The sequence below is a fragment of the Pongo abelii genome, chromosome 3 (assembly GCF_028885655.2).
Source record: "Pongo abelii isolate AG06213 chromosome 3, NHGRI_mPonAbe1-v2.0_pri, whole genome shotgun sequence".
Classification (NCBI taxonomy): Eukaryota; Metazoa; Chordata; class Mammalia; order Primates; family Hominidae; genus Pongo; species Pongo abelii.
In genome coordinates, this window is record NC_071988.2 from 35643505 (window position 1) to 35669468 (window position 25964).

The 25964-nt window shown below is 37.9% G+C and overlaps 1 protein-coding gene across 1 annotated transcript in view; it reads left to right on the top strand.

Annotated features, from left to right (window-relative positions):
- The window catches only part of DTHD1 (death domain containing 1), a 67059-nt gene extending 42148 nt beyond the window's left edge, over positions 1–24911 (top strand). The window contains exons 9-10 of the mRNA XM_054553816.2: positions 16532–16589; positions 20895–24911. Coding sequence (XP_054409791.2) covers positions 16532–16589; positions 20895–21217 — 381 coding nt within the window. The 3' untranslated portion in view covers positions 21218–24911. The remainder of the gene's footprint in view (positions 1–16531; positions 16590–20894) is intronic.
- The last annotated feature ends 1053 nt before the right edge of the window (positions 24912–25964 follow it).

Here is a 25964-nt window from a genome sequence, read left to right on the forward strand (position 1 = left end):
TGATGAGGTTTGTAAGATAGTAAGGGTCCTGGTGATACTTCATATTCCATATAATCTTCTGAAAATAATCCCATAAACAATATATTTGAAAATATGTGGCTGAAAAGAATAATGATTCATCACTAAACCTTTCTGAAGTTGTACCTTAGCCTTTCTCCTTTCACAAAATGTTCAAGTAAATTCAGTTCACACTGCACATAATTGTATTTTGGCAGAAACAAGGCACATTTCAAAAAAACTCTCAAAGGTTTTTTAGATGGAAGGGAGTGGAGAGAATATTTTGTGCATGTGTGCGTGCGTCTAAAGTCACACCAGATAGGTGACTGTAGGCCATTTGCTTATTTGTGCTAGCTTGGGTTGTGACTGCTTTTGACTCCTTCCTCCTACTTGGAGGTTTTGCTTTGAAGGAAAGAGGGGCTCCAGATCTGATTGCTGTCACCTATTCGAGGCTGGAGTTTCCCAGTAAAACCTAACCCACACATTTACGTAAGCCATCTGTTGACCCAAGTTTTGCTTAGCCTGAACTTCCTGGATTATTATTTTTTTTAAACTGAACTCCTGACATGTGATTTCTAGTAAATAATGATACTGCTTCAACACTTTCTTTTTCACCACATTAAATAACTTGCTGTGTCAAAGGGAGGAAGCAGGCAGATGGCAGTGCAGGAATCAGTTCATCAGAATCGCCACTTTCACCACTTTGGATTTCATTACCATCTCATTGCTCTGCTAGGGATAATGTTGTTCCTATATTATTTTTTCCAACAATATGAAATACCAAAGCAATTTTGACTAGATAAATGAGATGATCCTGAACCATTAAAAATATTTACATTCACAAGCATTTTAATTCTACTCAGACTTCTCAGTTGCAGTAATTTTACAAAATTATATTAGGGTTCAAGGATCAAATGGAACTTATTATGTTATTGCTAGGTATTTTAAAAAGCAGATTGAAAGAGCACATTAGAAGAAAGTCCTATAAGAAAAATCAGGATTTTGTTTTGTTTTGTTTTGTTCTTGCTGTGGTTTTTGAGGGAATAGTGGCCACATTGTGATTGTTAAGTTTTCCATAATTTAGTGTCATGCTTTCTATACTAGAGTTAATTCCAGTAACAGGTTTGGTGCATCATGTCTCTTCCCCTATCAATTATAGAAGAAAGCCACTAGGTTCTTTGTAAGTAGAAATATTATGTTAATTTTTTAACCTCTAAAAGTTTCCAAAATCTTCTCACTCTTTCCAGTGAGAAGGATGGATGGAGAAGGGAGAACTCTGGCACTCCATGCGTCTCCCTTACATGTTATCCTCATGTCTGCAGCTCCACCTTCCTACAGGCAACCAGAATGACCTTCAAAGCCACAATTTTGACCATGTCATTAAGAGGAACATGAGGGGAAAATGAACAAAGCCGGTTTAGTCAGAAACAGGATCCTGTGTTCTTTTTTGGAAAGTACTTTGACAACCAGTTTAATGAGAAGAGATTATTTCCCTTCTCCTCCCCCCATTCCTTTCTCTTGTTCCCTTTTCCTTTTCTTTTTCCTTTCCCCTTCACTCTCCTCCCCTTATCTCTTCCTCTGCACCTTCTTTTTTCCGTCCCTTCTCCCCTTTCTCCTTCTCTGGCTCCTCTCAACCCCTCCCTCCTTCTTCCTCCTTCAACCCTTGGCTTTAAAAGATAAGATTTTCTCTGCTTAGAGGGCAGTATAACTAAACAGGAATTGGGCACTATATTGTCGTAGGGCTTTTGATATTTCTTTTACAAAGGAAGCACAGATATTCCTGCCTATCTAAATAAACTTGATAATTAAAAAGTCATTGATGTGTTTGCATTTATTCTCTTAAAATTGTAACATTTAATAAGTAAAAAGTTATGCTCATTACCTCAAACAGATTTTAGTTTATGAACTTCAACTGTTTTTGTTTTTATTTTTTCATCTGTAGATGTGTTATATCAGTCAACATGTTAATTTAGCAACCACAAAATGCCTAATATATACAAGATATTCTGTAAGGCCTAAAAATAATAATAATAATAATAATAATAATAATAATAGAAGCCAAAATTCTAGCTTTCAAGGAGATTACAGTCCAGTTTAGGAAGTAAAGTATAAATACTTTAAAAGTTATAAAACAAAGCAAGAGATAAATAATAATTGAATACAACAATACAGCAGTAGCAAAAGACGGGAACTGATTGTTAATTGCAAATGAATAGTAAGATGTTAAATGCTAGGGCATTTCAGAGAAGGGGGTGATCCCTGTGGACTGAGGTGACTTGCGGGTGCTTCAGGGAGCAAAATGATTGCAGAGAATTTTTACGGTCTGGAGAGGAAGAGAGACAGGGGCAATGAATTTCACACAAGAGAGATGGCATGAGTAGAAACTTTGAAGTGGTCAAGCACAAGATGTGTTCCGAGAAAGGATGATGAATGCACCTGTTTCTTCAGGGGAAGATTTGGAAATGTCGTGTTGGAAATAAGTTGGGGAAAGATTATGGAGAGCCTTTAATTCCTTACTTAGGTTAACTAAATGACTCTGTAGTTGTGGTAAGCAAGATTTCTGTCAAAATTCACCAAAAAACTGATTGATTTCGTGACATAGAGAGCACATGCAAACCAGAGACCCTTAGTTTTTGAGTAAACAACAAAATCTCTCATCTACTGATACTCTTGAAACTGGTATGGCCATAATTGAGGATGGAGAAATAGGTATCTGGTTTGTTTATAATTAAGTTGATCTTTTATCTTTTGAGTAACGGCTCAAGCCATTGGAAAGCCATTGGAAAATTTTAGCTAGGAGAGTGATATGATCAAGTTTTGTTAGCAACATTACTACGACAGCCTGTAAGGATAAACTAGAAGTGGATGAGCTTAGCAATAGTAAAATAAAGAGCTAATGAAATAGTCCACAGAAGAGAGTGTGATAGCCTATGTAAGATCATGACAGTAAAGATAGCAAGAAAAGAACAGAGTTAGAGAGAGATTCAGGATTTGAGATCAACAGGTCTTGGTGATAGAGTGAATGTGTGTGGGACTGGGTGGCAGGAGAATATTGGCAGACAGAGGAAGTCGTGAAGGGGATTTCCAAGGTTGCTCTCAGTACACTGGTTTGAGCTACTGTCCTGTGATACAATACAGTGTTTGTTGATTTTACTTTGGAAATGTTGTTTAAACTTGCATTTCATCTTCAGTCCCTCTAATACTGCCCTAACACACAGATGATAGCAACATTTTCTTTGGAGGCCTATCACTAGTTCCCTTGTCTGCTTTAGGCTGCCTTCCTCACAATTGACAGCTTGGTTTTTCTCAAAAACAAATATGATTTTATCACTCTTCCAAAACTTCTCATTGGATGCCTATTGATTAAAAGTCCAAGCCAGTTACCGTGGCATATAGGGTCCATTACAAACTCCCACAGCTCATCGTCATAACCCTTTTATATTACATTTCCCCAACTAATATATTTTGCTCCAGTTCTACTTAAAGCCTCACTTCTCTTCAAGACTCTTCCCACGGGCTGCCATTGTGACAGCAATGACTCCACACTTAACCCTATTATCCCCTCTTTAGGAGAAGTCTTTAAATTTTCCAGGCAGTATTAGACACTGCACTGTATCTGTAACTAAAGCACTTTGAATATATATAACATATATATTATATATATAAACATATGGTCCATTATAATTTTTATTTATATAAAAATCATGGTAATGATAATAATGACGAATACCTACTAAATTATTCCCTGCTAGTAACTTGACAAAGCATTTACACATTAACTTATTTATTGAAAAAAAAACCTTAAATAAAAGTTTCTTCATTTAAGAAACTGAAGCATAGAGAGGTTTTCCCCAAGGGGAAATGGCAAAGCTACTGTTTGAAACCAAGTTTATCTGATTTCAATGGCAACACTCCTAACATTATACTCTACTATCTGCTTCTGAGACTGAGCTCCTCAGGGCTGAGAGCACTGCTCATTCAATTTTGTAATCCCTTCTCCGAGGATGCATTCAATAATGTTTTGCTGAACTCTTTAGTGAATAAATGAAAGCATGCTGGGGAAATTGAAAAAGCAATTGAAGGTGGAGTTTTAATAGCTGACAGAAGCCTTACCTGTTTTCTTCCCAGCTAGCAGTTCCATTTAGCAGAAGCCTTTCATGACTTTAAAGGAATGACTAATATGATTTCACAAACTGTGGCAAGACCTGTGAGGGAGACATTTGGTGTGTGGCTGTCCAGGCCTTTCCCAGAAACATTCAGATTACTCTTTCTATTGGAAAAACTATTTCTAGCTATGTCCCAAAAAGCCAAACCAAAACAAAATATCAGGATTTTTTTTCTTTTTTCTTTTTTTTTTCTTTCTTCAGACGGCGTCTCACTCTGTCACCCAGACTGGAGTGCAGTGGCATGATCTCATCTCACTGCAACCTCTGCCTACTGGGTTCAAGTGATTCTCCTGTCTTAGCCTCCCGAGTAGCTGGGATTACAGGTGCCTGCCACCTCGCCTGGCTAATTTTTGTATTTTTAGTAGAGACAGGGTTTCACCATATTGGTCAGACCGGTCTCGAACTCTTGACCTCAGGTGATCCACCCTCCTTGGCCTCCCAAAGTGTGGGGATTACAGGTGTGAGCCACCGTGCCTGGCCCAGGATTTTTTTAAATCTGCTATAATAACCTAGAAAGAATTATGCTAAGAGTTAAATAGGCACAGGAATAAATAGGGACAGGATTAAAGTGGAGTGACAAAACCTGTGGGTATTATAATCTAAAAGTGGAACAATAAAGAGAGGAGGTTAATATTAATGCAAGTTCTGGCAATGCTGTATATCTTTCTTTGATTTGTTGAGCTGCTTTAAGAAGTAATAGCGTCTTCCACATAACTGCATTTATGGGTCAAGGACATCTGCTCTCGACAAAATTACTTGGAATACTGAGCAAAATCTTATGCATTTTAACAATTATTCAGATTTATGGAGCGCTTGCATGTTTGAAGTGCTTTATGTGCATTACATCATTTAATCCTCATGGCAACCTCATGTGGTGCACCTACTTTGCCCATTTAGTAGGTAAAAAATGAAAATAGAGACATGAATTTAGAAATCAGATTTATCTATTCCAGACTGCTTTTGATAATTTTTCTTCACTGCTTCCATATATATTCCATTTATATTTTCTGAAATATCTAGATCTTTGCCCACTTTATATCTGTACACATTCCTGTATGCCCCTTCCTTCTATCTGTCTGCACTCCTTAGATTCTTTGGAGTTATTTGAATTCATCCATCTGGTTACCAGGGGCCTAAAGCTGTCTTCTTTTGTCCAGTCAAGGACTGAGAAATTTATCAATCCCCCCTCCCCTTGAAAAAACCATAAGGAGATTGATGTTATAAATGAGTGATTTTCTAAGAAGCAGGCAACTGACAAAATAATGAAGAAGCAAAATATAAAGCTGGCTGCATAAAAAAATGTGCATGAGTTTGAAGCAAAGATCTGAGCTAAGCAAAGCTACAGATCTACACTGCTTCCATGATTGGTAGTAGCCTGATTTTGTTTCCAAATCTAATTCCTGTATTTACCTCCAAGTGAGACCACTATTGGTCAGCACTTCTTGCTCTAAACTCTGTTCTTATTTTGTTCCACAGCAGTCTTACTTCTCTGTGGATTTGTGCTGGTTTCCAGACCTCTCTATGTGGAGGTACTTCCTTTTATTTTGAGGGCCAAATATTTCTGCCTAGGTTTTCAGGAAGTTCTACACTGTGCAATTATAAAAAAAGTTCACGAAGACAACAACAGATTATTGGTGGATGCCGGTACTGGGATCTTTTAATGTACTTGTTTAGAAAAAAACCGTGTGTGTGTGTGTGTGTGTCCACGTGTGCACGCCTGTGGGCATGCACGTAAGCGTGCGCAAATACTTAAATACACACAAAAACAGAGAAAATATACAATGAACCTACATGGACCCACCTCCCATCACTTTCTGTCATACTTATTTTGTCTAGTACCCTGGTTTGTGGGTTTGTTTTGTTGGAGTATTTTAAAGCAAATCACAGGTGCAATACCATTTTATGTGTAAAGACTTCACAATGCTTCTCTAAGAGGTAAAAACTTTAAAAAAAGACACATGACCACATTACTATTGCTACACCCAATAAAATTAGTAATTACTACACTATATCAGCTACTGCCCAGCCTCTATTCCCTATTTTCCTACTGACTCAATATTTTTTTTCTTTTTGCAGTTGATTTGTTCAAAAACAATGTCCAATCAGGGCCTACACATCTCATGTGGGTTCATTTGTTGAATTACTGATGTAGGCCCTGTCATTTGTAGACATTATCTCAGTCAGTTAGAGACTTCAGTAAGAGAGTTTAGATTATTGGCTCAGCTTGTAGGACTTCACAGGAGCAGAGCCCACATGAGGACCCAGACTACAAGGTTGTTTTTCTTTTATGCTTTACCAGCTTCCTTCTATTCCTTGGGCAAGCCAGATCCTTGTTTTCCTTATGTCCACCACTTTTACCACTACGTCATACCGCCTGTCATTTCCTTTGTACCTTTAGAGTGTTTTGCAAATCTAGATCTTTCAAAGAGCCAGTTAGGAGGGAGGGTTGTACCCTTTGCCGAAACTAAGCTTTGGAATAGAACTCCTGTAGCCTTGGATAGTAGTTTTTCTCTTTACCTAAAATTTTCAGCTCCTGAGTCAGAAGCTGACTTCCTCAGCCATCTTGATTTTGAATGCTTTGCCACTTCTGAACAGTTTAGTGTTTTTCTGTTCTATCCATATGGTGACATCAGCTCTTAGTTCATTGTCAGAGCAGAGATGACAGCCGTTCCTTCAGCAGGACAGCTCCAGTTTTTTCCAGCTTAAGTTATGAGTTCATGCTCCCTGCATTTTGTTTATGACTTATCATTCATATCCCCTAAAATGTTATCTGTACAGTTTTGAAAGACAAAAATACTTCTCATATAAGTTTACACTGAATGATATGACTCACAGCAAGTAAAAGGGTTGCTTGGTTATACTGCTGTTTCCCAAATTTTGGAATTGCAGGTGCTGTTTTAGTACAATATACACACCAGTTTTAAATAAAAAGGAATCGAAACAGTGAAACAATGTTCTCTTTTTAAACTTTTCTCTAATCTGAGTAGAACTCAGGTTGTTGTTAACATGTTTTCACATCTCCTTAACAATTGCAAAGCTTTCTTTTTGACAGAGAATAGCTCTTGGGTTCAGAGATCTTGGCTGGCAACCGAATTTAATAATATTGTTATGTTTTAATTGTATTTTTAAGGTTTTCTAGTATTTATATAGATGAAATTGTTTTCCCACTTATGGTTTAAATAGAAGTGTTTCTTTTAAAATGTATTTATGTAGGCAACAAATATGTTTTAAAAATATATTAAGTAATAACTGGTACTATTTTGAGCACTTATTATATATGATACCCTAATTTCAGATACATGATATAACTCAATGCCTCTTTCTAATGGCATTGTATATCCTTACTTTTGAAAGGAGAAGACTGAGGCACAAGAGATTACTTTGCTTAAGGGTACAAGTTTAATGAATATGTTAGGAGTTGAGCTCTTTACCTCCATCTAATACTACCGCCAAGTCAGTAAAATTGATATATGTAAATAATAAGCATAGCGCCAGAGGTACTGAAGTGACTGAGTGGAAAGTTCCACATTACAAACTTCATGTTACATACAAATGTTAACTTAAAGTTACAAATACAGGATCTGGATTCTTACTGATGTCAGTTTAAATGTTGTATTTGTCATTTAGCATGTATGTTATAGTCAAATAATTTTATCTTTCTAAATATGTTTCCTCGTTTGTATAATAGGCATAATAACCTCACAAGGATGAGTGTGTATGTTTATGCTGGACTATATACCGTATTATACTGTCAAGGTTCTATAACATACTTCAAGTTTTTAGAGTAATTCCTGGTACATGGCAATTATAGTAGCTGGTATTATTATCTGGAGGAAGTATTATTTATTGTTAGAACTTCAGACAGACCTCAGTTTCATGACTCGTTTTGCCATATTCTAGCCATATTACCTTGGAGAAGTTACATCTGTGAAATGGGGATAATAACGCTTCAAACCATCGTTATGGGTTTGCAACGATATAGTTACAAGTACATCCTCACTCAATACTTACATAAGCTTTTATTTGATTTGTGATTATGTTGAACACATAACTACAGCACAAAGCTTTTATGGTAGCAATAATTTTTGTACCAGATTACTTTCTTGATCAATACAATGTCCAGCTTGTTTATAATGTAAAATCATTAAGAATTGTATGAGTCATACATTATAAAATTCAGCATACCCTTTACTGTTATGCAATAAATGAGCTCAAGTTAAGCAAAACTTGAGGTCATACATCATAAAATTCAGCATATCCTTTACTGTTATTATTATTTACCCTAGAGCATTTATACATGAAGACATTCTAATAGGTGATTATTGTGATGTCTGTTTAGGATTTTTCTGATAAATAAGTCTTTTATGTCGTTACTAAAATACATACAGGTAAAAGTGATAAGATTATAATAAAGTAAATAATCCTTTACTATTATGCAATAAATGAGCTCAAATTAAGCAAAAGTTGAGCTCATTTATTGCATAATAGTAAAGGGTATGCTGAATTTTATAATATATGACTCATATAATTCTTAATGATTTTACTTGATAAACAAGTTATGATTTTACATTATAAACTAAGTAAGCATTGCCATTTGCTTATGGCGACGCTTACTTAGTTGAAGAGGTCTATATGCAAAATAAATACAAAGTACAATAAGCAGGAAAAGTCAGGACTTATAATACCCTAAATGATTCTGGTAAAAATCCATGCTAAAGATACACAGAAAAATACTAATTATATATACTTTCTTAGTCTATTGTTAATCCTATCACTTTTACCTGTATGTCTTTTAGTAAGAAGATACTTATTTCCAGAAAATCCTACAGTAAGTACGTGGGAATGGGAGGACTGTGAGGTTAGGGCAGCTGGATGAAAGAGCTATTGCCACAGATATCACAATAATAACCTATTAGAATGTCTTCATGCATAAGTGCTCTAGGGTAAATAATAAAATTAATAAAAACAGCGTGTCATTTTCTTTCATTGATTGTATAAAATTGATGCTTAGCTACAAGGCTACGTGGCATCCATGCTAAATGGTGCTAAAAGTATCAGAAAATTCTTACCGTGTTCCTTTACAGAAAAATTTGCTCTGCACTAGAGTCCCCAAGAACTGCGAAGCAGTAAAAATTGCAGAGGAGAAACTCTACAACCTCTTATGCCAAATGGCAATAGTATTGTTTCGGATGCCCTTGAAATTAGTGACCACACAAGGAACAATTAAAAATAGGGCATTCTGGTTGGGCGCAGTGGCTCGTGCCTGTAACCTAAGCACTTTGGGAGGCCAAGGTGGGCTGATCACCTGAGGTCAGGAGTTCAAGGCTGAGGCAGGAGAATCGCTTGAACCCGGGAGGCAGAGGTTGCAGTGAGCCGAGATCACGTCATTGCACTCCAGCCTTGGCTACAAAAGCGAGACACTGTCTCAAAAAATAAAATAATAAAATAAAATAAAATAAAATAAAATAAAAATATTGCTCTAGTATTCAAAGGTAGCATTTTGTTTTACTGTTTTGCCCTTCAAAATATGTGTAAAATGGAAAGAGGAATTTACAATTTTCCGGACTTTCCCCTTTGTAACTTTCACCTTAGGTTTTACTGGGTATTGTGAGGAGCCCCATTATGTTTGCTGTGCTCCCTATGATGATCTGTGTTAATTCTTTGCGGCTGGGAAGGCACTATGATGACGGGATATCACCAAACAAATCAGCCCTAAAGCTGGTCCACAATGGCAATTGTCTTTCCACTGCATTGTCTTTCACTCTTGTTTTCATGCACATGTTTCTACAGTGACATCAGCTTAGTCAGTGCCAGTACCACCCCAAAGCTCCCTGAAAGCACATTACAATGAGGGTGAGTCCCCGCCAGGCTGAAGCATTGAGCTTCTTTCCAGTCCCAAGCACTGTCAGAGACTAGTGTGGTTAGCTCTCAACCAGGAGACCTGATCACACTTGATCCTTGATATTGCATCTATCACAGAGGAAAACAGTAAGAGCTCCCCATCTTCCACACAATTTTTTTTAATTTCCATTTTTTTTTAATGAAAGGCAGACGAGGTAACCAAGGAGAAAACAATTTTTATATAACTCACATTTGAGCTCAGGCTCAATTCTGAGAGTTCCAGACATGCCTCATAAGTGTGCAGAGAAGTAACCAGGCTAGAAAGTTATTTGCATGAAAGCTGAGGTGTTCCTGGGGTAAGAAATGAACCTGAGTTTCAGAAATAACTGCATATATGAGATATGACTTGACAGAATTCTGTATGCGGAGGAGTTAGGATGGTTTTACCTAAAAACGCATGCACATATTTTATAAATTTAGCATATAAATTCATTAAATACGTATGAATGTATTAAATATTGCACGTTAAGTATATAATATGTAACATAAATATATTATACATTATTATATACCATAATTATATATAGTATATGTTACACATATGTGAACTATACAAATATATATCATATTATACACTGAAAGCTCAAGTCATCAGGGGCCAGCAAGTGTTTAGAGTCGAGCACTGCAGCTATTGGTAAAATCTATCTTCCAGTTCCACTCCTTAGATGCATGATTATGTCTGAAGGAAAAAAGTTTTAATTAAAAAACAGAAGGCCTATTTTATTTAGTTCTGTGGCATATCAGGGCACAGTCAATATTACTTTAATGTCATGTGACATGAAGGGTAGGAAGCCACTTCCTTTATCCTATCATGTTTTACCACACAGCTCACATACCGGGAGAGTTTAGGGTGGCCACTAACAGAGAATTGCTTCGCTTGGAAGAGAAGCAGGAGAGACCAAGAGCTCCATATAAAGCAGGTGCAGTAGTATCACTGCTGGTGGGACCCAGCAGAACAGCAGTAGGGCAGCAGCTGTGCGAACCTGTGAAAACCACAGATGTCAGCTGGACCTATAAGGCACCATGAGAGCAAAACTGAAGGACAGGTAGAAACTGTCATGGCATGCTATGTGGTGATAGATGCATGGGGAGAAGCTACTGTGCCCACAGAAGGAGTGTGGAGGGCTGCATGGTCCAGCTGAGCATTGGGGGGCACCTAGTGGAACAGTGTGCATACCAAGAGAGTAAAGCCCATGGAACTGCCAGAAATACTTGAGGAGACTTTGCCAGAAGCTGAAATTTCTGCATGAGAAGATGGGCCCCAGAGCTAGGTCATCTGTGTGATTCCTGTGAGGTAATTTATGAAATTACTTAATAGAAATTAATATTTTTATTACTACATCCCTATAGATTTAGGTAAGGTGAAGCAATCTGAAGTTTACTTTTGTACTGATATGACACTAGAAATCTTCATCACTTTTTGGATAAACATATTTCTTTCATTCTTCCATGCATTCATTAGGATACATTTGTAGGGGTGCTAGTTGATAATTCATGTAAGGTTTGATACTTGATCAGCTTTTTCTATGTGCACTCAGCCTCAGCATCAGAATCACCCAGTTGCTTATTCCAAATGTGGCCTTATCTGAGACCAGTTGAATACAAGTGTGAGCTTCCCCTTTTTGCCCTTTTCTCAAGATTCATTTTCAGGAACACTCAGGTTTGAGAACCACTGCCTATTTTTCTTTTTTTCAGTTTTTTTTTTTTTCAGACAGAGTCTCACTCTGTCACCCAGGCTGGAGTGCAGTGGCACGATCTTGGCTCACTGCAACCTTGGCCTCCTGGGATCAAGTGATTCTCTTGCCTCAGACTCCTGAGTAGCTGGGACTACAGGTGTGCACCACCACACCTGGCTAATTTTTGCACTTTTAGTAGAGACAGGGTTTCACCATGTTGGCCAGGCTGATGTCAAACTCCTGACCTCAGGTGATCCACCCACCTCGGCCTCCCAAAGTGCTGGGATTACAGGCATGAGCCACCATGCTCAGCCCACTGCTTAATTTTCTCAATGAATAGAAAACTAAACGCCTCATGAGAGAGTGGTAGACAGGGTGCAAGACATGTGTTTTTCAAAAAGCAGCGGAGATCTGAAATGTGTTCTGTAGGAAATGGTGGAAGAAATCTTCATAGATACATAAAATCCTTGCTGTGCAGATTGTGTGAACAGCTAAAACTGCTGACCTTAAATGTATGATGATAAAAATCCTTGTGACTGTCCATGGACGGCCATTCTGGCTACTAAGTATTTATTAAAGGTATGATGTGCTTAAAATGTGGCAAATGTAAGTACTGATATAAAAGCAGATGCAGAAGAGGACACAACAAATCACTGAGTGTCTAATTGGGGAGGGAAAACAACATATATGAATGGCATTAACAACAATATAATATTAAGTTGTTAGATAAATTGTGTGTTAGTATAGTGCATAAATTCCCAAATAAGAAACTAATTTATAAAAGAGGTAGAATTTGACCAGTTCCTTGAAAATATGGCAGGATTTGAAGGGGCATGTCATTTAAATCGAGAGATGATATCATCATGTGAATACAAATTTTTGTTAAGTTTTTTGAGTGGGGGCGCTCTCACTCTGTCATGAAGGCTGGAGTGCAGTGGCGTGATTTCAGCTAAATGCAACCTCTGCCTCCCAGGCTCAGGTGATCCTCCTACCTCAGCCTCCCAAGTAGCTGAGACCACAGGAGTAAGCCACTACACCTGGCTATTTTTTTGTATTTTTTTTGTAGAGATGAGGTCTTGCTGTGTTGCCCAGGCTGATCTCAAACTCCCGAGCTAAAGCTATCCTCCTGCCTCAGCCTCCCAAGGTGCTGGGATTATAAGCATGAGCTATTGCACCCAACCAATAAAATATTTTTTACCACTTTGTGTGTACAACACCTTATCTACTATGATGTCTAACATATACAGGAATGAGATATACTTTCCTGGCCCTCAAAAACATTAAGTCTATTGAGTAAGGGGAAGAATGATAATGGCTGGATCTTGGAGCACTGAAAAGCCCCAAGGAGGGTTAAAAACTTTTGGAGGTTTCTTGGGAAATAACACTGGGTAATTGAGTAGATGTAACCAAGTCCAGTTTGTTGAGTTGCACACGAAAGATCAAACTTTCACTCATGTGAGTTCAGGTAAACAATGGTTTACTTAGCTTTAAGAATTCAATACAGGGCTATAATTAGGGAGCATGGAAAGCGTAGTCAGTAATCAAAGGAATCCTAAAGATAGTGGCTATAAAACTCAAGACATTCATACCTCTTTCTGGTGTAGGTGCCTGTCTTTGGTTTCAATTTTTTAAATGACTTCTAAATAGATAAGGCTTGCATTGTGCTTAACAGCATAAATAGGACACATCTGTACATATCTGAATTGCTTATATTTTTATACTGATGCCCTCAAGAGGCTTATAATTCAGGGAAAACTGCCACATGAGCCCCACTATGCCCATTTAAATGTGGATTGTGCAGCAAAGAAACAGTTTATAGAGGGCTGGAAAGTCACGTTTAAATTTGTCCAGCATTTCTCCAGAGCAGTGACATGTTGCAAGTGGCATTTAAGATATCGTAGGTGGCAAATTAAAATATGCAACATTAACATAAAACAGATTACTTGAGAGGAATAAGAAATATTACTTTCACAAATAGAACCTGAGAAAATGTAATCGAATGGCACCTTTTGTTGTTGTTGTTGTTTTGAAGGGAAAGCAGTTTTGCTAACCAAATGCTAGCACTTGGGGGAGGGGCCAAGCTAATGCCTTCAAATGACCATTTCAACATTTTGGGCAGAGTGAAGGAGTTTAAGAAGGAAAAGGTGTGGAAAGCATGCAGGAGTCAAGCAGGAGAGTGTGGGTCTGAGTGTCTTGTTGTAATGGCTATCTTGAGTAATCACCCATCTGGAGGTCTAGTTTGTGTGATCCTGATTTCAGACTGGTAGTGGTGGGCTGTTTGCAACTCCCCCTAATAGGGAGGATTTCACAGCTTGGTCTCTCTGCCTGGTTTGTTTCAAGATTGGCCCCTGGAATTTCTAATAAGCAAGCACATAATAAGATAAGCAAGCATGGTTCACAGAAGTGCCTGGTGGCAAAGGGAGAAACAAACAGTTTCAAAGTATATTTCAAGGCTAAAAGCAAGAAAAGAAAAATAAAAGTTTTAAAATGCATTTTGAGGTTGGGATACTCAGTTACAGAGTTAGACTTGGAAAACTGTGGAATAGAACCTCCAAATAAAAACTAAATAAGAACCAGAGAAGTGCCTTTAAAAGAATCTTTTGATTGCAAGGAGGCAAGAGAGGAAAGTGGGGGGAAATGAGAGCTGTTTCTGCTAAGGAAGGCATCCAGTGAGCCACATAAGGATGCTGGAAACCTGTGAGAAGGGAGACTGCAGGAGGCCAAATGTTGGCTGACTGTTCTGCTTGTAGCTGACCCTGAGCACCAGGGAGGTTCAAAAGGTAGTGTGCAAAGCAAAAAGAGGGCACAGACCAAAATCATGCAAAAAAGGCTTGGGGGCATGGAGAGGAGGAAAATGAAAGTGAAGGGAAAAGAAGGCAACGTAGAAAATCCTTTATGAAGGGGCCACATAGGAGACCAACACAGTGCCTGGAAGTCTAAAAAGAGCCTGAGCTACCCCAATTCACTGCTTCTATGGTTGTGCATCAGGTGAAGTACTTGAATTGCAATTTCATGTACATGAAAAAAAATTTAAACACTGGAACCATTCTGTGTGCATCAAAATGCGATGAGACATCTGTGAACAAAGAGTTATGGAGGGGAAATACTACTGATATAAAGAAAAGTCTCAATATGTATCTCTTGTCCAAGGCTATGTGCCCTTTGATGGGAATGATACAATCTGCTGCATTATTTAAATTAGTATTTCTCTCTCAATATTTTCAGGGGTTCAAACACATAGTTGATGCCTTGAAAATTATATGCACTTATTTTGCAGTGCTACAGTATAATAACATACTTCAACTCATGCTATGTTTCTTAATTTTTTCCCATTAAAACTTCTTAATGGAAGTTTTGTATGCTTCCATGTTTATGTAATATTTGTGACAAGAATGCCTATAAAATATGATATTCAGATTCAACTAACTTGTATTAGAGTGCTCAGTGGGAAGCAGTATGCTACTCATTAACATGTAACACTTACGTCATCCTCGTATCACTGCTGTGAAATAAGCTTTAAAAAAACGTTTTGACATACAGTAATTATAGATTCACAAGAAGTTGCAAAATATAGTACAGAGAAGTTCAATGTATTCTTTACCCAGATTTCCTTAGTGGTTGCATTTTAGATAACTATGGCAAGATATCAAAACCAGGAAGTTGACATTGATACAATGTGTATGTATAGTTCTGTGGCATTTTATCAGGTGTAGATTTATGCAACTACCACATTCAAGATATAGAACTATTTTATTACCACAAAGATCCCTTTTGTGCTCCTTCACCCCTTCCCCCTTCATCAGTAACCCTTGGCAATCACTAATCTGTTCTACATCTTTATAATCTTGTAATTTCAAGAATGTGATATAATCAGAATACATAACCTTTTGAGACTAGAATATTTTTCTTAGCATCATGCCCTGAGGCCCTTGCAAATTGTCCCATGTATCAATGTTTTGTTTTGTTTTATTACTTTAGTTCCTGTAGTGTGGATATTCTACAGTTTGTTCAACTATTTTTCCACTAAAGAACATTTTAGTTGTTTCCAGTTTTTGGCTAATTCAAATAAAGATGCTATGAACATTTGTGTGCAAGGCTTTGTGATGTAGGCATCCATAAAGACATTTTAGGGCTGAGGGTGAGCATTTAAATAAATTCTCCAAAGTGCAATGCTACTCAACCACTGGCTAGGGATCTGAACCCAGATAATTTTATTTTATCTCATATGCTGTCTTCACTATCTCATATTACCTGAGAAAAAACTGTTCTGCAGACTGTGCAGAAAGCTAGTGAAATAAATATATTTACTTCTTGATAAAATGTTGATTTTCGAATAATATCTGCACACTGATTTGATTGTTTTTAACCTGTTAGGTGCCAGGTTCTGTGCTGAGTGTTGAGGCAAAGTGCCTGCCCCACAAGGGATTTTACAAAATACAAAATACCATCTTTATAGCTTGCTGGTAGCTTGCTCTGTGCTAGTTGGTTTAACAGTTTTAAATTTTAGTTGGAAAAATGTTCATTTAGAGTTATAGTTAAGCTGAGTGCTATAATAATATTTTAATGTGTATTCTTAAATTTAAATGTGCTGAAATATTTGGGTTAGTATACTTTGCTTTATCTTAGGAAAACAATTGCTGAGCATGCATGCACAAATACAGTATTTATTTTGCAAGGTATGCTATTCAGTACTTCTTCCAAATAGAGATGAGGTTCAGATGAATTTTTGTTGTAGCTTATTCACAAATTAATTACTTCTTCTGTTTATTTTGTGTTCCTTTCTCCCAATAGCATAAGAAATTAATCAACCGTCCACAGAGTACCAAAAGAGTTTCTAAGGATCCTGTAGGTGAGGAATATTTGCTTTGTCATCATTATAGTGCTTCCCCACCCCCTTATATGTTACATATATGTGAATCGTTTCATAAAAATTAATGGAGAAAGTGACTTTCCATTGAAACAATCATTAACTTTATTGGTCTAATAAATACTTATTTCCTGGGAAGTCATACACAAATAAACCAAACTAGCATTCTTAAATCTGCATGTAATTAAAGCTGAGTTGAAATCAACAAGAAATATAAATATTACTGAGTTTTATTTTATTTGTATGACTAGCAATTGCTTAGTTTACTAATAGATGACTATACTTTGAGCTGAAATGTTAACTCTTAAGTTGTAAATCTTAAAGTACATTCAATTCAGATCAACATTTGAAGTCAATCTATTTGAAATTGAGGTATATATTGATATGAAACCATAAGAAACATTTAATATTTGGTTGTCATTATGCATAATTCAATTACATAATAATGCTACAGATTTCAGGGTAGAATTGGAAACTTTTATTCTATTTTAGCTCTTGAAACATTTTATTTTGTGATATCAGTAGCTACTAATGTGATAATTTATTGGTCTTCAAAAGACATCAATGAGGATGTTCTTACTAGTGCATCATGTCCACTATGAATGATATGAGGTTGCCCTTACGGATTGGTACAGAAAATGTTCAGGTCTTATTAAACTCCATTAGGAATAGGATAGAATAAACACCATATTATAAATCCTTTCAGGGATAAATAAACTGTGTTTAAAAAGAGAGCAGGTGATACAGAAAACAACAACAGCGATAGATAAAAGCTTTGCAAGTTTAATAATGCTGTTAACCTTTGAAGAATTTGATGTCCAGATAAAAGCAGAATCACTGCCATCATTAACAGTCACTGGAGAATACAAAGGTAGAAGGATCCTTCTTATGGGTACTGGGAGGTTCTAGTTTATTACACAGGTTGGGAGATATTTGTCCTCACATGAAACCTCCCACATGACCAGCGCCATCAACACCGCTGTAGGAAGGGTGACAGCAGATGAGGCTAGACATTTCGAGTGGGAGAAAACTATGAAAAGTTTTAAATGCCAAATAAAGACATTTAGACAATAGGAAGATCCTACAAGAAATTTGTTAACGGGGGACTGGCAAAATCAGATTAGACTTTCAGGTGAACCAAAACTGACAGCAGGGGTACAAGTTAGAACCCTGGATCCTGCAATAGGCAAGGAAGAAGCTAGGTAGGACATGGTTAAGATTGAGTCAGCAAGGCAGGAAAGTAAAGCAAATATTTGAGATGCTCGGAGTTAGGAACATTAGGACTTGGGTGCAGGGGATAAGAAATAGGCTTTGAAAAATGTGAATAACATCACATGTCTCAGCTTGCTCAGCTAAGTGGTTGCATTAACTAAGAAAGTGAATAGAGTGAGGGAAGATCAAGTAGTGAAAAGGAAAGGCCATCACTGATCATTGTGATTTTAGAAATATGACATTTGTATTGGCTGTAGAATACACTGATAGAGATAATTAGGAGATGAATATTGTGAGCGCTACACCAGGATTTAGGAAAATAATGCCAAAAGATAAGGTAGATCTAGGATGTTTCCCATAGTTAGTGGTGATGGTAACGTCAGTAAGAGTTGATGCATTCATTGAGGGGCGAGGACAGAAATAGAAGAGGCCTGAGATGGGATGCAGTAATGCAGCAGTATTAGGAGGAAGAGAGTTAGCAGGGGGAAAAGAATATTGGAAGGAAGACAGCTGGCAAAGGGCAAGAGAGGAAGAGGAGAAGCAGGGGAGGCCAGGGACTCCAAGGAGAGGAGTAAAATGCTGCACGGAAGTAAGAGAAGACACAGGCCAGGAGTCAGTGCAGTGAGTAGTAAGTAGGAGGCCTCTCATAAGATTGGAAAGAAAGGCTTCAATAGAGTTTTGAAGAAGGGCATAGAACGCCTAAGTAGTGAGTTGATAGTGAGGAACTTGAGGGCTCAAGTTTACATTAGATTTTAAAAGAGTATGTGATAAAGAGAAGGAAAGAAATACCACAATAGCTTGACACAGTAGCAGTAGCAAGGGATGAGGAGGCCTGAGAGTGTTTGTAGGAAGCAAGGAAGGAGCCTTGGTTAGGAGGAGATTAAGGGGCAGGTGTGAAGGGAAAATACTTGATGAAAAGCAGCATGAGGGATGGAATGCAGCAAACACAGAGGAGTGAGATTTTGTAAGAAAGTAATTTTGAAATGAAAACAAAGTTAGGAGAACTCGAGTCAAATGGCTTTGGGTAAAGTAGGAGAAGCAGACATGGGCTGAGTGAAACAGAATGAGAGTGAGTTTGGGGCTAAAGATAGGAGAAAAGATTTATGTCATTGTTACGAACAAATTTTTATTCAGTTTAGAAGAAATATTTTTAATGGATTTTCAAGCGACTGAGGACTCAAATGGTATAAAATAGCTTACGGTTTGTTGATCACATTCAACATGTTTTCCTAACCTCAGGCAGCCCAGGTAACTGAATGCAATCTGAATAATGCAAGATTCAGATTGACAAACTGAGAAAAATGAAAGCTGAAAAAGACAACGTATTCTAAGGTGGACACAAGACTATCATTGATGTGCATAGCTGATCACTAGGAGGAGTGCAGGTACAGAGATATATGAGACCCTGCAGAGGTGACCGAATGACTGGGGGACACCAAGGGATCACTATAGTAGCGACGGCAGCAAAGAGCATATTGAGCAGAAGCAAAGGAATAGAGGCCACGGAATAAGTTTAGGAGGTAGAGGTCAGCAGTAATATTAAGGGGCTGAAGTCATATGGAGATGGAATAATTCTGGCTGAGCATGAAACATGAAGATTGGCCTTGAAAGTCAGTTTCTAGTTTGGAGTCACAAGATGTGTCATTGGAGTTGACAAAATTAAGTAACTGGGGTCAGAGGTGTGAATGATGATCCTCAGGGCTGCTGATGAAGTTGCCTACAGAGTGTTGCTGATGACATGGATGGGACGAGAAAAGCCTGCCCAGATAACATGGACTTCAAAATGAATGCATTGCACGGAGGTAGCAGAACACTGGGTTGAAAGTGATGATGGAGAACAAGGAAGTGCTGTCTTCACAGAAAGGTGGCTTTGTATTGTAAAATCAGGGTGCAATTTACAGGAGTGTGTAGGAGGAAGGAATAGTTCAGTAATGGAAGGCAGATAGAATGCTTGCTTAACACCAGACCAGGGAAACTGGTGCGGGGGTGAGCATGAGAGTGGGAGAAAGTGGCTATGTTGCAGGGGAGGGCTGGAATGTGAAAGGAGAGAGATAGTAGGGGACAGAGGTTTTATTCAGAGTTATGGATCTAAGTTACACATCGGTAACAACCATAACAACAGGTGAACAGGAGTCAACAGACGACGGCCCAGTGGAAAGTGTTGGTGTAAAGGATCTTCCACAGAATTGTTTTTGGGTGGTAGATCATGTCGTGTGTGTGTTTGCGTGTGCATGAGTGTGTGTATAGTTAGGCATGTGTGTGAGGATTGGCTAGCTGCTGGTATAATTCATGCATCAGATTAGTACTAATAACGAGAAATAGGTTTTGAACCTAAAATGACTCTTCAAAAACAGTGCTACTCGGCCAGGCGCGGTGGCTCACGCCTGTAATCCCAGCACTTTGGGAGGCCGAGGCAGGCAGATCACGAGGTCAGAAGATTAAAACCATCCTGGCCAACATGTGAAACCCCATCTCCACTAAAAATACAAAAAAAAAAAAAAAAAAAATCCCGGCGTGTGGTGGCTTGTGCCTGTAATCCCAGCTACTCAGAAGTATGAGGCTAGACTAGAATCGCTTGAACCCAGGAGGCAGAGGTTGCAGTGAGCCGAGCTCACACCACTGCACTGCAGCCTGGAGACACAGCGAGACTCCGTCTCAACAAACAAACAAACAAACAAACAGTGCTACTCAAAGCATGGTTGGGGACCTCAGTACCAGCATCTTCTGGGAGCTTGTTAAAAATGCCAAGTTTGCTCCCACCCTAGTTTTGCTCAATTAGATTATGTAGAGCAGAGTGTAAAAACCATTTTAACACGCCCTCTCGGTTCTCAGGTACATTAAAATTTCATAAGCATTTAAAACTGTCTGCAATAGCTAGTACCCTCAGGAGATGATCCCAGAATGCCAGGGATTCAGAGGCTTTTGATTGTTGCTCCAGGTAGTCTCATATCTCTGCACTGTTCCAAGGCCAAACAAAAGAGCAGGGAGACTTCCTATAAACAGGTGTGGAGGGTTAGACCCATGCATCCCCCGGGAAAGGGTCCTAACCGTGAGTGTTCCTCCTGTGCCTGACAGATGCCCTTTGGGATAACTTGCTCCATTGGCTGGCTGAGGAGCTCTCAGAAGAAAATGCTGAGTCTCTTTCCTCAACTCTCCCTCTGCGCCGTAGCACCATTCAGCTCATCAAACTCAAGAACCCTGATGATCTCACAGAACAGATCCACGAGTTTCTTTGCTTCTGGAAAAAATCGCTTCCAACTTTCACCGACAAACTTCGCCTCCTGGCTCGACATCTCCGCAAGATTGGCAGGAGTGATCTTGCGGAAGAGCTCAAATTCAAGTGGGAAAATAAAGTGTTCACTGAACCACAGCAGTGTTTTGACGTAGCCCCTGAGTAAAAGCCTGATCACTCTTCCTTTACCCCTAGGAAAAGGCACATGATGGGTTTTTAAGATTGTTTCTGTTAACATTTTCCTGGCAGTTTCCGAGTGATATTATTTGAAGTCAGTCTATTTAATGATGTGCTATGGGGAAATCAGATGAGACAAAGGGAGAAGCACGGATCAGACAATAGAAAGCATTCCTGGGTGTGAGCGCTCCTCTTTCGTTGAGTGATTATGTTTTGCAACCATGACTGTCTTGAGTTTGGCCTCACTTAATAGCATTTGCAATTGAGTTTGACTTGTTCACATTTTAAAAGCTAAGTGTGAAGAAAAGATCTGATATATGTAATTACCTATTAATTGCTATCTACATAAAATTAAACTAGTTTTCTATGACTTCAAGTGTGAGCCCAAAAATATCTGAGACAGTTCTCAATCAATTTAGAAAGATTATTTTGCCAAGGTTAAGGACAGGCCCATAACACAGCCTCAGAAGATCCTGATGACATATGCCCAAAGTGTTTGGGGTAGGGCTTGCTTTTATGCATTTTAGAGAGTTATAATGTATCAATCAATACATGTAAGATGTACATTGGCTCAATCTGGAAAGGTATGACAACTCAAAGGAGGGGCTTCCAGATCATAGGTAGATTTAAAGATTCTTGATTGGCATTGATTGAAACAGTTATTATCTAAAGACCTGGAATCAATAGGAAGGCAATGCCTGGGTTATGATAAGAAGTTATGGAGACCAAAGTTTTATAATGCAGATGAAGCCTCCAGGTAGCAGACTTTAGAGGGAATAGATTGTAAATATTTCTTACCAGTCCTAAGGTCTGTTGATGTTTATGCTGGTCAGCTTTTCCTGAATTCCAAAAGAGAGGAGTGTATCATGGAGTCATGTCCAACCTCTCCTTCCCATCATGGCCTAAACTAGTTTTTCAGGATAACTTTGAAATGTCCTTGGCTGAGAGAAGGGGCTTGTTCATATAGTTGGGGGACTTAGAATTTTATTTTTGGTCAACTCAGGCAACCAATTCAAGTTACATAGATACCATAGAGCCTAGAGTAAACAATACAAAATAAATTGGGCTGAAAGACTTGGTGTCGGTGGTAGTAATTCACTTTAAAAAAACTTTTCTAAGCTCAAAATAAATTAAAAATAGAATAACACTTCAGCCATTTACTGCCACAAACTTTTCCTTTATAAAAATATAACTTGGAAGAGGGGAAATTCCATATTTTGTTATTAGCGAAATGAGGCAGTGCAGAGAAAATAAGTTATCAGTGAAAGAATTCAAGGCCTATTTCTTCTACTTAGGAAGAAAACCTGCTTTAAAATTAGTTAACAGAAGCCTTATCACATAAGCCCTACATATACATCATTAAAAACAAAGAAAACATCTGTAAATAGAACATTAAAGTGAAAGAAAAAATTAAAACTTATCTAAACCCCTCTTTCTATTGATAATCGCTGTTAATGTCTAGTATAAGCTTTGAGTTTCTGGAAAGCCTAAAGCCCTTTAGCTCTCTGAAGCAGTTTGATATAAATGGGACATTGAACTAGTTTCACTGACTCATTAATGCAAAAACCATTAGGTCGTTGGCTTGAAAACATTGGTAGCAATTAGTTTCAGTTATTGAATACCTAGGAATTAATTAAGTTATATTACAAAATTAAATGTTTTAATGGCTCTCAAATTTAAACGCAAGATTTCCTTCTACAAATTAACCAGGGATTTAGATAGCTATTCAGTTATATACTGAAAAAGGCAATTCCAATTTTCAAACATAGTCCCATAAAGGAATATTTCATTAATCAAGATTTTTTTACATGTTGCCAAAAAGGTACAATATACATTTTCATGTATTCTTGGAGCAAAGAAAACAGACTGAAATGTTCATTGTTTTCCTGATTACAATCGAACAAAAAAGTAAATGAAAGTTGCTTCTTATCCTGTCATTAGAGATTACTATTATTAACATTTTTGGCATAATTTCTTCTAGTTTTTCTTTTTTTCTGGAAGAAAATATTTCTATTTCTATCGGTATAGATGTGTCTAAGGACACTCACATATGTGTTCACCTGCATGCACACAAGCTAATATGTATGTCCCTTCACACACATCCCTGCCACACACCTCTCACAAATGCACCCTCAAACACACAGGCCTGCCCTTTATCAGCACAGTTTTGCGTCCACCTGTGCACCTCACATATGCTGTCATAAACACACCCCTCCTGCACAACGCGCTCCCAACTCTCACAGAAACACACCTATTTACATACATAAATACATGTGCACACACACCCCTCACACACATATAGTTTCAGATCCATTTGTACACTCTCACAAATGTCCTCGTTCACATATACCCCACCTCCACATTTCATATACGCATACACTCATTAATATGCTTCTCCCACAGATACATGCACACACAGACAGGACATCGACATCTCACTTTACCTATACCACTTCACCTGCACACATACAATCTCATTAAAACACTCCCTCTCACACCCCTCCCGCCTTTCTTTCTCTCTCTCACACATACACTCACATACATTCACTCACAGCCACATATACACATCTCTTCGCACACACAGATACATTTTTCCCCAGAATTAAAAAAAAACACTGCACATATTGTTGTTACAGTAAAGCAATATAAAGGTATATAAAGAAAACAATTGATCATCCCTGCAGCATCTCCTCTCTTAAGATAATCCAGGAAATCAATCCCATGTGTAATCTGTGCCACTTGGATTGAGACCTGCCCCTGAACACCCTCAGTATTGAGAGACACACCCATACCCTTGCGTACCCATTTCTCTGTCTGGTGAGCCAACATGTATGGACCACATCAGAGATGCCTTGTTGGCTTTTGCTAATGGAAAGCCCCAGCAGAAGACAGAGAGGAGGAAGGAGAGTGAATTATACTATTCCCCTTTTCCTCCCTGCGCTCATCTTGGCCTGTCTGTGTCCCTCGTCTGCAACCACTGCTCCTCTCAAGAAGGCCACCTCTAGCCAACTCTCTCCCGTGCTTTGGTAACTGGTCTTCTTCTTGTCTCTTCAAGTCTAGGGGTGGTAATAGCTCTCTTGTTGTTTGGAGTAACTGTGTTATTCCTTGCAGTTCCCCTATATCCTGCTCTCCCCTTTTTAAAATAAAGCCTCCTTTTATTATTCTAATTTGAGTACATCACTATATTTCTTATTGAGACCCTGATTGATACCTCTCTGCACACCTTTCTTATGCTCCTAGCAACTTATACATATATTTCATTTCCCAGAATGGGAGTCATATATTATATATACAGTTTTTAAAATTACTGTCTTATTAAATTATGAGTTTTTAATGTCTTTGAATGTTTTAATAACTGTATAATATCCTATTTCATAACCATAGCACAATTAATTTTAGTATAATCAATTTCTGAAATTGGTTAAAATGAAATTTTGCAGTGTATATTCTTTTATGTTTGACTTTTTATTCAACTTTATGTTGCTGAAGTTCATCCATGTTGCTGTGTGTGGCAATGGTTCATTCTCATTAATGTATAATATTCTATTATATGCATATATTAAAATTTTCTTATTGATTAGACTGTAGTCCCAGTATATACCTAAAAGCAAAATGATAGTTTACCATAGTTCATTTAACCGTGTTCTATATTCAGGACCATTTAGCAATTAAGCTTTGAACATGATTATTCATGTGTTTATTTCATACCATGGAGGTGCAAGAATGCTCTACCATTTAGAATCTATACATTTTTAATAAAACCAATTTCACTATTGAAAAAACCATTACAGTCACCATTTAGCTAATTATTAAGCATCAAATTTTATAAATAAAATCTTGTAACATTTATTATTTGAATTACCAAAACCTATGTCCATAGTCATCTTGATTAGATACTCACTATATCTGGAGTGTAAATTCTTGATTACAGCAATTGACTATCACTAAAATGTGGCCTAAATGAACACATACATATTTCGTTGTATATTCTGAAGTATTTTATTATTATTAATTAATTAATTAATTTTTTTTCACACAGGGTTTCACTCTGTTGCCCAGACTAGAGCTCAGTGGCATGATGTCACGGCTCACTGTAGCTTTGGCCTCCCAGGTTCAAGTGATCCTCCCACTTCAGCCTTCTAAATAGCTGGGACTACAGGTGCAGGCCTTTACACCTGGCTAATTTTTGTATTTTTTATAGAGATGGAGTTTTACCATGTTGCCCAGGCTAGTCTCGAACTCGTGGGCTCAAGCAATCCACCTTCCTTGGCCTCTCAGAGTTCTGGGATCACACGCATTACCACGCCTCACCCTTCCAAAGTATTTTAGACTAAAATAGAAATACCTTAACAAATGAGGTAGGAAGGCTTTGAGCACATTATAATCTAATTTTCAAAATAGCTAAATCTTTTGGACAAAGTTTTGTTTTTCTAACACAGTGTTTCCTAATGAGCTGTTATTGGCATTGTGAAAGAAATCTTTTTTCAAAAAATTAACATGCACTGGCTCATAAATTGCAGACCATTCAGTATACCTGACCTTGTCCACCAAATGAACAAAATGCCTCTTCATCCTAGTGAATGTGACAAGCCAAATATCTTACACATTGTTCTGGTTATGAGGGTTGGGGTGACAGAGTGGGTGTTGAGGACCATGTTTTAATCAGCTTTTGGTTGAAGTAGGGCATGAAAGAAAGGGGAAGAACATCTAACGGAAATTAGAACATTATAAGCAAA